At 36.3% G+C, this 14,517-nt stretch overlaps 1 protein-coding gene across 7 annotated transcripts in view; it reads right to left on the bottom strand.

Annotated features, from left to right (window-relative positions):
* Nucleotides 1–14,517, bottom strand: part of LOC127160181 (protein NLRC3-like) — a 58,638-nt gene that overhangs the window by 41,124 nt on the left and 2,997 nt on the right. The window contains exons 1-7 of one of the 7 annotated variants that reach the window (XM_051102831.1): nucleotides 9,271–9,389; nucleotides 7,317–7,522; nucleotides 6,853–7,031; nucleotides 4,020–4,133; nucleotides 3,545–3,658; nucleotides 2,561–2,674; nucleotides 129–2,006 (exon numbers count right to left, since the gene is read on the bottom strand). In XM_051102831.1, coding sequence (XP_050958788.1) covers nucleotides 129–2,006; nucleotides 2,561–2,674; nucleotides 3,545–3,658; nucleotides 4,020–4,133; nucleotides 6,853–6,983 — 2,351 coding nt within the window. In that variant the 5' untranslated portion in view covers nucleotides 6,984–7,031; nucleotides 7,317–7,522; nucleotides 9,271–9,389. Of the gene's footprint in view, nucleotides 1–128; nucleotides 2,010–2,560; nucleotides 2,675–3,544; nucleotides 3,659–4,019; nucleotides 4,134–6,852; nucleotides 7,032–7,316; nucleotides 7,523–9,270; nucleotides 9,390–14,517 lie in introns of those variants that run through there. The other 6 variants (XM_051102828.1, XM_051102830.1, XM_051102829.1 and 3 more) reach the window with 6 other exon arrangements.

Below are 14,517 nucleotides of genomic sequence, written 5' to 3'. Positions count from 1 at the left end.
GACATACTGACACCAAACTTTGTGTTTGTCATTGTTACCTCATACAGAACACAACACATCAGTTTGATAACAGCGCCACCTATCAAAAGTGATAACCCATGTAATCATAATAGTGATTTAACACTTACAGTGCTTTTGTGCAGTTGATCACAGCTGGCACCAGTCTTCTTCTACCCTCATCTGATGTGTTGTATTTCTTGAGGTCCAGCTCATCCAGCACCCCCTCTGACATTTGAAGCATGTAGGCGATTGTTGAGCAGTGAGCAGGAGAGAGTTTCTTCTTTGTGTATTTACCTGATTTCACAAACTCCTGAATCTCTCTGGACAGAGTCTGATCTTTCACTTCCAGGAGACAGAGGAATAGATTGATGGACCTTTCAGTGGTGAGTCCATGCCCACCTTTGATCTTCTCTTTAATGAACTCTGTGGTACTCCTTATGCTCTCTGAGCTGTTCTTTGTCTGTGACAGTAGATCTTGTAAGAGTCTCTGATTGGAGTCCAGTGAGATGCCCAACAGGAACCGCAAGAACAGATCCAGCTGTCCATTTTTGTTCATTACAGCCTTATCAGTCACTCTTTTATGGAGATATCCCAGTGAATCAAAACAAGCTTCTGTAGTTCTGTATATGTGGTAGTAAAACACATAGAAAGCAGCGAGAAACTCCTGAACACTCAGATGGATGAAGCTGTAGACTTTCCTCTGATGAATCACAGATTCCTCCTTAAAGATCTCAGTGCAAATCCCAGAATACACTAAGGCGTCAGTGACGTCTATGCCACTTTCAGTCAGGTCCTCCTCATAGAACATCACATTGCCCTTCATCAGTTGTTTGAAAGCCACTTCAGCAAGTTTCACAATCACTTCTCTGTTGGACTGCAGGAGTTTCTCTGGATCTCTCTCTTCATACTTCTGATTCCTTATGTTGATATGAATCAGCAGGAAGTGGATGTACATTTCAGTCAGAGTTTGAGGGATTTCTACACTCAGATCTTCTTTCAGGAGTTTCTGAAGCACACTGGATGAGATCCAGCAAAAGACGGGGATGTGGCACATGATGTGGAGGCTTCTTGCTCTTCTGATGTGTGAGATGATTCTGCTGGCTTGATGTTGGTCACTGGCTCTCTTCCGGAAATATTCCTCTTTCTGAGGCTCACTGAATCCCTGAATTTCTGTCTTACGGTTGATGTATTTTGAGGGGATCTGATTTGCTGCTGCTGGTCTGGAGGTGATCCAGATGAGAGCAGAGGGAAGCAACTCTCCTTTCATGAGGTTTGATATCAACACCCCCACTGATGAAGACTTGTTCACATCACAAAATTTCTGAGTGTCTGAAAACATCAGTGTAATTCTGTTTTCATCCAGACCATCAAAGATGAACAGAACTTTACACTCCTCATAAATCTTTGAGTCCCAATCTTGAAGTTCAGGATGAAAGTCCAGCAGAAGTCTGTGAAGACTGTACTGATGATCTCGGATCAAGTTCAGCTCTCGAAATGGAAGTACAAACATGAAATCTACATCCTGATTGGCTTTTCCATCAGCCCAGTCCAGAATGAACTTCTGCACAGAGACGGTTTTTCCAATTCCAGCGATGCCTTTAGTAAGGACAGTCTTGATTTGGTCTTTCTCCTCACATCCTGGTTCAGGTGAGGCTTTGAAGATGTCATTGCAGTGGATTGGAGTGTTTTGGGAGTGTTGTGTTCTGGCTGTTTTCTCCATCTGTAAAACCTCATGTTCTTCATTCACTCCTTCACTCTCTCCCTCAGTGATGTAGAGCTGTGTATAGATCCTGTTCAGGAGGGTTTCATTCTCTTGGAGTTTGTTTCCCTCAAACAATCTCTCATATTTGATTATTATGCTGGTTTTATGCTGGTCTTTGACTCTCTGCAGGTCTGCAGTCTTCAGTGTTTGTGTCCGCAAGACTGCTTCAGTTTTTTCTTGCCTAATGTGGGTCTGATAGTGGGATGTAGAGGGCACAGATCTGTTCAGCTCACACATCTTCCTCCTGCTAAAATTAAAAAGAAAGGAGCAGCAAATGACTGATTATAATGACTGCTGAAGACCAGCAGATAGATATTGATTAGTATTGATTAGATGCTATTTTTCCACCCTGTGCAGTAAATGTGCTATAAAATATGCAGGACAGGTAGTATTATTCCATATAATTTCTTATATAAATTATTATTCATCTGAGATGCACTACAGTAAATTCGGAAGTAAATGCTTATGCTAACGGTTGGTCAGATGTCACTGCATCATTGAATTCATCACTGTTTCTCTAGCACTGAATTTACTAAACGCTGACATTACTGAATAGCTTGAATGTGGTGTGAATTTCACTAATATGAAAAACAAAGTAAAAAAAAAAAAACAAAGGTTATTTTTATTAAAAAATTATAGGGTGCTCAAGTGTTCAGGTTGGGTTGGGAATTTCATTTAATAGAGAGGACCTGTGAAAGTCAACAAATTTTTGTGTGTGTTTGTGTAGGTTGCTGGAATGCACAATAAGCCATTTTTATTAAACAATCTAATAAATGCCAAAATTTTCTAATGTTTTACCTGGGATCAGAGGTCACTGTTGCCTCACTGAGTGCAGGGGGACCCATCATAGATGCATTACTCTTCACTGACACACCACTGGGTTCTGGAGAATCTGATCTCAGTCTCTTCCACCTGTTGATAGTGACAATGGACAAAACAGCATATTATCTCATATTATCTGCTGTTTGCTATCAATCTCTTATCAATCACTTCTCAACCACTGACTCTGTACTGACTACTGCATAGCTTTTCTACACTATACTTTTACATTTATTTAGAAGACACATTTATCCAGACCACATAACGTTTGAAGATTCTGGCAGTGAAGGTTTAGGGAAGTGATTATTGTGTCACGACCGGGACTTGAACCCAGAATGTGTTGTTACAAGGTCAGAGCATTAACCCCTACGCTATGGAACAGTGTGGACCCAAATTTGCAGAGAGTCACTATAGGCAGGATTTGAGGAAAACAAATAGTCTTTACTTAATGTTCTTTCTTGGATATACACAACAAATCCAACATCAAGAGCTGGACTGAGGAAGGTACAAATCCCAAAATACTTGCAGGCAATATCCAGTAACAAAGAATAGTTCTCAAACATGCAGGTCAAAATCTGGGATAAAAGTCCTTCTAAATAATCCAAGCATGGATTCCAAGAGAACATGCAATAATCCAAATGTGTCAAACAGGAGAACTTCAAGACTGAGCAAAGTTACAAACTTGATACAGGTCTTAAATACACTCACACACACACACCCTAACAAGCCAAGCACAGGTGAAATCACTGAGCTAATTATAAACAGGAAATCAGGAGAATGTTGTGGAAGGCCTTGTGCTCTTGGTTTCCCTCCGCTGGACAGACAGTGGTGTGACATAATGTGCCTCTCTGTAATGCCACTAAATGAGGTACTGTATACCTACCTACTACAGACTTCTGGAATTCATTGTAAGTACATTTAAATAAAAGAATTTGGAAAGCGTAAAAATGGCAAGTGTTTTACCTGGGATCAGAGGTCACTGTTGCCTCACTGAGTGCAGGGGGACCCATCATAGATGCATTACTCTTCATTGACACACCACTGGGTTCTGGAGACTCTGATCTCAGTCTCTTCCACCTGTTGATAGTGACAATGGACAAAACAGTATATTATCTCATATTATCTGCTGTTTGCTATCAATCTCTTCTCAATTGTGCTATCAATCTCTTATCAATCACTTCTCAACCACTGACTCTGTACTGACTACTGCATAGCTTTTCTACACTATACTTTTACATTTATTTAGAAGACACATTTATCCAGACCACATAATGTTTGAAGATTCTGGCAGTGAAGGTTTAGGGAAGTGATTATTGTGCCTCTCTGTAATGCCACTAAATGAGGTACTGTTCACCTACCAACTACAAACTTCTGGAATTCATTGTAAGTACATTTAAATAAAAGAATTTGTAAAGTGTAAAAACGGCAAGTGTTTTACCTGGGTTCAGAGGTCACTGTTGCCTCACTGAGTGCAGGGGGACCCATCATAGATGCATTACTCTTCACTGACACACCACTGGGTTCTGGAGACTCTGATCTCAGTCTCTTCCACCTGTTGATAGTGGCAATGGACAAAACAGTATCAGGAATTTGCCAGTAATGCGCGAACACACAAAGGAATTTGTTGTCGTTTCCATGAGCTCTGGGGTAATACATACATACATATATAAAACATATATAAAATATACTGCCATACACAAACATAAAATAAAATGATCCTAAAAGTATTTTATTTGTGTGCTGTAATCCAAATCTTTTGTATCTGTGATACTTTCCCAGACAGCAAAATGCTCTCATACCACTTCTAGTTAATTTCTACAACCCCTGGCAAAAAGTATGGAATCACCCCTCTCAGAAGATGTTCATTCAAATGTTTAATTGTGTAGAAAAAAAAACAAGCACATATATGCCACAAAACAATTTTCACTCAACAATCCAAACTTCTGGCTGTATAAAACACTTTTTTAAAAAACAAAGAAAGATAACTATAGTCAATTACAAGGAAAATTATATGGAATCACCAAATAAAAACACTACTAGTACTTTGTTGCACCACCTCTGGCTTTTATAACAGCTTGAATTCTCTGAGGCATGGATTTAAGTAATGACAAACAGTATACTTCATCAATCTGTCTCCAGCTTTGTCTTATTGCAGTTGCCAGATCAGACTTGCAGGTTGGAGCCTTGTCGTGGACCATTTTCTTTAATTCCACCACAGATTTTCAATTGGATTGAGGTCCGGACTATTTGCAGGCTATGCCATTGACATTATATGTCTTTCCTGTAGGAATGTTTTCACAGATTTTGCCCTATGGCACGATGCATTATCATCCTGAAAAATGATGCTACCATCACCAAACATCCTTTCAATTGATGGAATAAGAAAAGTGTCCAAAATCTCAACATAAACTTGTGCATTTATAGAAGATGTAATGACTGTCATCTCTCCCATACCTTTACCTGACATACAACCCCATATCATTAATGATTGTGGAAATTTGCATGTTTTCTTCAGGCAGTTGTCTTTATAAATTTCATTGGAACGGCACCAAACAAAAGTTCCAGCATCATCACCCTGCCCAATGCAGATTCGTGATTTATCACTGAATATAACTCTCATCCAGTCATCCACAGTCCAAGACTGTCTTTCTTTAGCCCACTGAAACCTTGTTTTTTTCTGTTTAGATGTTAATGATGGTTTTCGTTTGGCTTTTCTGTATGTAAATCCCATTTCTTTTAGGCGATTTCTTACAGTCTGGTCACAGACATTGACTCCACTTTCTGCCCATTTGTTCCTCATTTGTTTTGCTGTGCATTTTCTGTTTTCAAGGCATATTGCTTTAAGTTTTCTGTCTTGGCGCTTTGATGTCTTTCTTGGTCTACCAGTACGCTTCCCTTTTACAACCTGACTGGGAACAAGCTGACTGGGAACAACCAACATCTTTTGCAACATTCCGTTAAGATTTACCTTCTTCGAGAAATTTGATAATCCTCTCCTTTGTTTCAACTGACATCTCTCGTGTTGGAGCCATGAGTTATGTCAATCATCTTGGTTCAACACATCACTAATGTGTGCAAGCACTCTTTTTTAACTGCAGACTAATTAGCAGTTGTAATCAGATACAGGTGTTTGTTTTAGAAATGCAAAGTGCATGGTGATTCCATATAATTTTCCTCTGTGTGATCTGTAAAAACAGTTGTAATTGACTATACTTATCTTTCTTTGTTTTTTAAAAAAAGTGTTTTATACAGCCAGAAGTTTGGATTGTTGATGATTTAAGACTTTTGGTTTTTCAAACTTTTTGAACCAGGGATCCCTTACAGGGGAGAGGATTTTCCAAGGACCCCCTCATAATTATAACAGTGTTTAACGCCATTTAATGTGGATGGAAATATTGAACATAATATAATTATTTTATTGGGGCAAATGGTCGCATATTGAGGAAATGTCCTGCATTTTCATCAGTCTGTTGGTTTCTAATTGTCATATTAGGAAAACGTCCATGCATTATTTTGCCTTTTTAAAAAAGCTTTTTATTTATTCTTTTTGCTGTTTCTGCACAAAGAATTTGTGGACATCATTAAGTGATCTAGCACCATCGACAGAAATGGTCGAACACACACGGAAAAACACAATATTCTCCATTCATTTTAACCAATTTAAAAAAATTTATGCAGCTTTCAGATGCAAGTTTCTTCTTATTTTAATAGTTTGCTTGAGATTAGGTTTCTATAGCGTTATACACGTCTATAGCGCATTATTGTAATGCGAGAGCGCATCAAAATGCACAAGCACAAATCTCTTCTCTCGCAGGTGGATTCTCTTAACTGTCATATAAAAATGATACGCTTTCTCTCGCTTGCATGTGTGCACTCTTAAACATAAATCAGTGCATACGCCAACGGATGTAATCAGTATTTACATAGCATAACAGTAGTAAATGTCCCGCAACAGATCTATTGCCAGGTGGTCACTCTATTTCATTGTCCGAAACCAGCTCCAGCATAATACTAAAAGTAGCCTAACATTAACATTATCAAAGAACATCATCACTGATTAGGATTTTGAGGCAAAATGTAAATCATTTACACATCCTCAAACACTAAAAACATGTAAGATTAGACAACTGATAACTCACAAGAGTACATATGTGATTCAGTTTCAGTTTTCACTACATGAATTCAGTTTTGTTATTTCAGTAAAAAATATTATAGTGCATCACTACTTTGAAATGAGTATCTGGCAAATGCATTAATGACTAGTATCTTACCTGGGGTCAGTCACTATTGCATCAGTAAATGCAAAAGGGGAGTTCTTCATGGGTTGTTCACAGCTTGATTCAGAAGATGGAGAACTCATTTTAGAGCCAGTGTCTTTCTCTCTCTCCTCACGAAAACTCATTTTGGAGGTGAACTGAACTGCAGTGGCTAGCAGCGGCTAGCAGCTCTGCTGTTTATCAGACATGTATCACAGTTAAAAGTGGCAGTTATTTTAGTAAGGGCACAACAGTACAACTAAGTTATCTCACTTTATAAAGCAGAATCAACAATCATTAATACTGTTCATCAGTATTGTTTCTGATTACAGTGTTTAACAGTGTTTAATGTTCGTTAGCTGGAAAAAAATCTTTCTGAAAGTGATAGTATCATTCCTCTGTTCTTCAGCAACAACAAAACAAATAGCAGCTCATTTTTATGATTACATGGTGACATGTAGAATATGTTCTGAACTTACCAAAAATATACAGCTTCTTAAATATCCAGTTTTGAAATGGCATCACTTATTCTTTCACTTTCAAAGGAATGACGTTTTTTCGTCAGCTACTTTCAACTCTACTCAGTATCAAATACGTTTGACAGTTTCACTTTCACAGGTTTGTTTGATTTCCAGATCCTGTTTCAGCACAGTAATCAAAGCCTCCAGCTCCCCCTGCAGGAAAACTGAGAAGATTATTTGTTTCTTATAAACCTGTGTCATGAGAATGAGAACAGAACACATGAACAGCCTCCAAAAACACACTGAAAAGTGATGTCATACTCTATACATACATGTATACATGTGTCATACTTCTCAGTGACAAGGGGCCGTATTACAGAGAGATCTTAACTTTAAAACTCTTAACTTTAGGATAACCCCACTAGTGTCCTAACTTCAAAATTTCTTGAAATCCACCTGTAACAAACACATTAGCACTTTTCAAGAATAGCGTTAACATTTATTACTATTACACAAGATAAAGAAAAGCTATGTTTTATGGTGGAGACTTAATAACCACACTTTTACTGAAAGTAACAATAAAATTGGACAGAAAATATATGCATATTTATATAGTACTTTTATTCAGTTATATGCAACAGACAGATATAACTGCTTTGTTTGTTTGTTTTGTTTTTTGACTAACCCAAATAATATGTAGTTGTGTAACGTGTAACTTCCGTTTGGGTACTCTCCTGTTCCAGTCTCCAAAGAAATCCGTGTTAAAATGGGGTAAAAAAAAAAAAAAAAAAGATCTACTCAATTAATTAAACTGCAACTTTTCAACATAACTAAATATAAAAATGTGCACAGAATTAAGCTGTGCTGTTGTTGGCTGCCACAGTAATAAACTTAAGGAATTCCTGTAAAGTGCTTGTTTTGTGTACCAGCAAATCTGTCCATCTCGGCGCTGTATGCCTTGCATAAACAATGACAAAACAAAACTAGCTTGGCTTTAACCACTTAAGTTAAAATACTGTGTGTGAAATAATAAAACAACCTGTTGAAATAATGTGTACTCCTATCATTTCGTGGACAAAATCCTGTGAACTTTGCCCCAGTCGGGAGCTGTGCTGAAAAGCAAACTGTTGTGTTAATGTTAATGATCTGTTAGTGTTTAAAATTCTATTAATTTGAGATGTAAAAGGGTTTCTGGTAAGTTTGTGTGGTTACCATTGTGCAGAAGAGTAGAGCCTGTATTTAGGATGACGATTGGCCAAATACCATTAATGTATTTAAAAACAACTAGCTGCTGATCCAATGGTGTTACGGGGTTTAGTGAGAAGGTCTTTTGAATTGGTTAAGTATCTGTAAAACCCTCAAACAGACATTAGGAAGACCAATAGCACTGATTTAAAATAATAATAATAATGACATATATTAGAGATATGAAGTTTGGATAATTTTTTTATGTCACACCTGACTGGGTTAGTGTATGGCGACTGCCATACTCTGCAATACAGAAACGCTGCCCCTGTTCATAAAGTACCGATGAGTCAGTATTCATCTTAGTCTTTTTCGTTTAATAAGATGCCAGTGAGGTGTACATGATGAATTAAAAGTAAAACTATAAAAAAGAGCAAACAATCAATACTCAGAATAATTATACAGCAACTACAGAATATGCATGTAAGTAGCTCTGAGACGTATATCTCAAAAAGGGCTAAAATATTGTGATGTAATATATTTCCTTAAATGAGAATATCAGATAACCAAAAATCTGAACAAATAGAGATATTGACTCGTATAGACAAGTTGTCTTATCAAAGAAGAATGAAATCAACACATTGAGTGCCATATTAAATAAAGGCTAGGCTAACAGCTAGAGGCTACTACTTAAATAACATCAAAGCAAAGCTTCAAAACAACTTATCACACATATGTGCACATATATGTTTGTAATCAAGCAGTATGTAACAAAGAATTATCTTACAGATGATGCTTATACAAACACAAAACAAAGGATGGCATCCAAAGATCGAGGAGAAACTGACTGCATGAAAAATGTGCTCCACTCTGAACGCACCTCACATAGAACTGCCACTAGGTGGCGCCAAACCTATACAAGTAACAAACTTGGAGCAGAACATTATTGTGTGTATAATGACAATAAAAGGCATTCAGTCATTCGGTCATTCATTCAGTATGTGAAAGCAACAATATGTATACACTATAATTACACAATATATTATTCTGTACATTTTGTAATATTGACACACCACTGGGTTCTGGAGACTCTGATCTCAGTCTCTTCCACCTGTTGATAGTGACAATGGACAAAACAGCATATTATCTCATATTATCTGCTGTTTGCTATCAATCTCTTCTCAATTGTGCTATCAATCTCTTATCAATCACTTCTCAACCACTGACTCTGTACTGACTACTGCATAGCTTTCCTACACTATACTTTTACATTTATTTAGAAGACACATTTTTTGACCAGCAGGTGTCACCAGCGCTTCCCTTTATTTAGAGATAATTTTAAGTTGACAAGTACGAAATAAAAAATGTGTGTATATATACTATGTACACACATTCTCTATATAGATATTATGTAAATTTACAATACCTGTTATAATGTATTCTACATTAGTTGATGAATTACTGTATTAACACATACACAATTATAATGTATTTGCTGAAATAAGATATTACAATTAAATATTTATGTTTATAAAAAACGAGGATAAGAGAGAGGGGGAGGAAAGAGAGAAAATATTACTCTGTTAAAGACTAATAAATCCGGGTTTAAATCGGAATTTATTAATGATCCTATTTATGTTTAACATATGTGGTAGCATTAAGATCATAGCAGCACTAAACATTTGTGTTTATGGTAGGGAGGTGATAAACACATCAGACTTAATGGTTGTTTTCTGTGGGTCCTGTAAACCACAAACAGAATGCAGATGGTGTTCATAGACGTCAGGGCTCCAGACTGCGACCATTTTTTCTGCCGGTGCGACAAAATTTTGTGAGCACTGGTTGATCAACTCATAAACATTTCTGTTTCATGTGAGAAACATCAAACGGCAAACAAAACGAAACGAAACGAAAGCGAAACAAAAACCCGCTGCTCGTTTGAGATGCGCAGCATGGACGGTTTATCAGCTCAGACCGCAACGCAAACGAACTTGTCCGAACTCAGAAAAGCTTTAACAGACACCGTTACTGCACACACTGTAAAAAACAACCTATAGAATCTACTCAATAAAATGAGGTAAACTGAGGTAACTTTTTACACTCCCCAGCAGGCACACAACGTCATATGACGTTAATATTAGGTTAGATTTAGGTTGTGACGTCAGGTGACCAAAATTCAACGTCTAGCCAGCATCTAAGGACAACGTTATTTGACGTCCAATAACGACGTCAAATGATGTTGATATTTGGTTGATTTTAGGTTGTGTTGAAAAGTGACCAAAATCCAATGTTGAGCCAACATCTTAAACCAACGTCATATTGATGTCAAATACTGACATTTATTCGTCAGGTATGGCAAACAAAATCCAACGTCTGATAGACGTCATAGTGGTAACGTCCACACAACATCAAGCTTGAACATCATTAGACGTTGATATTTGGTTGTTTTTAGGTTGCGTTGTAAAATCCAGGTTCGGTGAGTAAAAGTCCTCCCCAGTATTTAGTTCCAATCACCGGGATTTGCTAATTAGCACAGTTTTTTTAACCAGCAGGACAGAGATTTCTTTCTCAAGTCTCAAGGCAAATCCCAAGTCCTCAAAGAGTTAAAGTTAATGAGATAACTGAATGATGATTGTGCATTAGTGATGAACACCTGCTGTTATTACAGAGGATCATATGTTGACGTTTTACTGGTTAAAATGATGTCACCATCGTGGAGATCAGTATTTGCTTTAGTTGGGCTCTTGACCCTTGACTCCTGGGTTAGATCTTTCTCTGTTACAATGCATATGTTGTTGTAAAGCAGTGAGATCAGAGCTTTCATATGGTGAGATGATCATCAAGAGCTTATATGAACACATACAAAATAACTTTCTTTACTTATGTTAAGATTTTAAAAGTAAAATCAAAACTACCGCAGGTTAAGCACCTACACTGTAAAAAACAATCTATAGAATCTACTCAATAAAATGAGGTAAACTGCGGTAACTTTTTACACTCAGTTTGTTTGGGTAGATTCTATCCTATATGTCTGAGTAAAGAATACCTGAATTTATCAGCTAAGACAAACTAAAAAAAAGTAGGTAAAGTCTACACAGCAAAAAGCCCAGTGTTAAATGAACTCTCGCGGGAGTTTATTTGAGTGTTAACATGAACACTGAAGCCGTGTCAAAGTTAATGAGGTAATTAAGTGATTCATTGAGTGATGATTGAAAATTATTGAAGACACCTGAAGACATGTTTACGTCACCATTATAGTGGTCAGTGTTAGCATTAGTTGGGCTCTTGGCCCGTAGCTTTTTAACATTAGCTTTTGTTCAACTGTTTAATTAAACAAGCCAGACAAGGCAAAGAGCAAAAGTCATGCAATGGTGATAATTCTGTTTTAAAATAAACTTAATTTGAGCCATTGAAATCATTTAGAGTTCTATATCCTTTATTTATTACAACTGCCTTGTGGTTTCACAGCAACAAAAAAATAATAAAGCCTGAATTTTTTTTTTTTTACATTTTGAATGGACTTCTTGCAAGCTCCTCCGATCAAAAAAACTTTCAAAAGTTGTTCTTTTAGGCACACACAGACATCATGAATCAGCATATGAATCTCAAAAATGGTGACAAACAGCATATTCAGAAACAGATCAACTCTAAACATCACGGAAATCATCAGCTCATAATTTATTCATGCCACAATGCATGATGGGAGATATGGATGAGTTTTGATTGGCTACAACATACGTTTTTGTTGGTCACCATTGTTGTGATTCTCATGCTGATTGGTGATTGTCTGTGTGTCTAAATCTAAAAAATGTTTATATTTTTTCCGGTCAAATAAATTTCAGAAACACCTGTCTGATTAAACCAACATAAACAAAATACAACTCACTTATTCTGATCGCTACTTAATGACTTTGTCAAAGCATATTCAAAACCACAAAATCTCATTTCTTCTGGTTTGTTTGCCTGTTATAACTCAATTACAACACCCAAACAAACTCTAATATTAAGAAGTTACTGGTAAAGAGCTAAACTAATGCTAACACTCACCACTATAATGGTGATTTACAACATTAGATTTTCTCCTTTTGGTGATTCTGCTTATTAACATCAGGCATCTTTAATAATGGTCAATCATCACTCAATGAATCACTTAATTACCTCATTAACTCTAACACTGCTTCAGTGTTCATTTTAACACTCTTGAGTATGGACTCAAACTCCCGGGAGAGTTCATTTAACACTGGGCTTTTTGCTGTGTAGACTTTACCTACTTTTTTTTTAGTTTGTCTTAGCTGATAAATTCAGGTATTCTTTACTCAGACATATAGGATAGAATCTACCCAAACAAACTGAGTGTAAAAAGTTACCTCAGTTTACCTCATTTTATTGAGTAGATTCTATAGGTTGTTTTTTACAGTGTAGTTGGGCTCTTTACCCTTAACTTTTTATTATTAGATTTTGTTTGGATGTTGTAATCGAATTATAACAACCAGACAAACCAAAGGAAAGGTTATTATATGGTACTGAATATGCTTTGACATAATCATTATTTAGTGACCTGAATAAGTGAGTTAGGTTTTCTTTTGTTGATTATGTTGGTATAATCAGACAGATGTCATTAAAACTTATTTTGACCAAAAAAGTGTAAAAAAACAAAAACAAAAAAAAGTTTAAACACACAGACTTAAATGTTCATTTTAACACTCTTGAGTATGGACTCAAATAAACTCCCGGGAGACTGGGCTTTTTGCTGTGTAGGAGACGTTCTCGCAACGTTCCCTAAAAGTTCTCTAAAGGTGACGAATGTCCCTAACCTTTACAGAACATTGGAGACGTTCCTAAAACGTCCTCTTTTGGTTACGAAAGTGCTGGTACACAATGTTCGTTATACGACTTTTGGGGGACGTTCCATTTTGGTTATTTTTTGGTCACATAAGAACGTTACAAAGATGACATTTGGGACATTAACAGAACGTTCTCACATGGTCCTCTTTTAGTCATATAATAACGTTCACAATATGACTTTAGGGGGACGTTCTATATTGGTTATTCTGTGGTCACATAACAATGTTACAAAAAGGACATTTAGAACATTAACACACTGAAAAAATGTTTTCATTCATCCAGTTAAAAAAAATTAGATTGAAAAAATGTTTTCATTCATCCAATTAAAAAAAATTAGGGTAATGGTTCACATTTATATTTTATAATTTGAGCCAATGAAAAATAAATAAATTGCACTAAACAGAATTTCTATGAAAATTATTTTATAAAACCTGGCACGAAAGTATATTTTTCTTGTCAATTAATTTAAATTCTAGTTTTGATCTAAACAAAAAGATATAGATTTAATCAAAACAAAAATTCCCATTTAAGAAATAATTTATTAAAACAATTTATAATTACTACAACTGACTTCCAGTCACAGCCTTAGATAAAATCAACTGAAATAAAAGATTAAATCTCTCAAGATCTCAGCAGAGGAGGATTAAACAACTCCACAAACAGCATCAGCAGCTTCACTCATTACTAACCAGTTTGACTTCATTTCTGTCATATGTCTAAAAAAGTTTTTATTGAGAACAGAGGTTTAGATGTTGAATGGTTTGTTTGAAGTCACCATTAATGTGGTCAGTGTGTGCTTTAGTTGAGCTCTTGACCCTTGACTTTTTAATATTAGCTTTTCTCTGGCTGCTGTAACTCTGTGTTTGCAAAACACATTTGTTATGGTAAAAAAAAGCCAAAAGAAAACATGATCAGGTAGTGTTGGCTGGTTATTAACAATAATGTAATCATGTACTGGCCTGACACGCTGATCTCATCAAAAATCTGAGCCTATAAGCATTTCATTGTAAAAACAACTTTATATTGTTGATAAATGTAATGTTTTAATTTGATAATTTGAACATCTGTTCTGTTTAACCACACACAATCATCAAGAATCAGCATATGAAGCTCAGTGATGGTGACAATAAACAAAAAGCTTCATGCTGCAGTGCATTCTGGAAACTCCAATCAAAACTCAATAATGGCT

This window comes from Labeo rohita, unplaced genomic scaffold (genome assembly GCF_022985175.1).
Source record: "Labeo rohita strain BAU-BD-2019 unplaced genomic scaffold, IGBB_LRoh.1.0 scaffold_30, whole genome shotgun sequence".
Classification (NCBI taxonomy): Eukaryota; Metazoa; Chordata; class Actinopteri; order Cypriniformes; family Cyprinidae; genus Labeo; species Labeo rohita.
The sequence above is the reverse complement of the archived record's forward strand: the minus strand, read 5'-3'. Positions and strand labels throughout refer to the sequence as shown.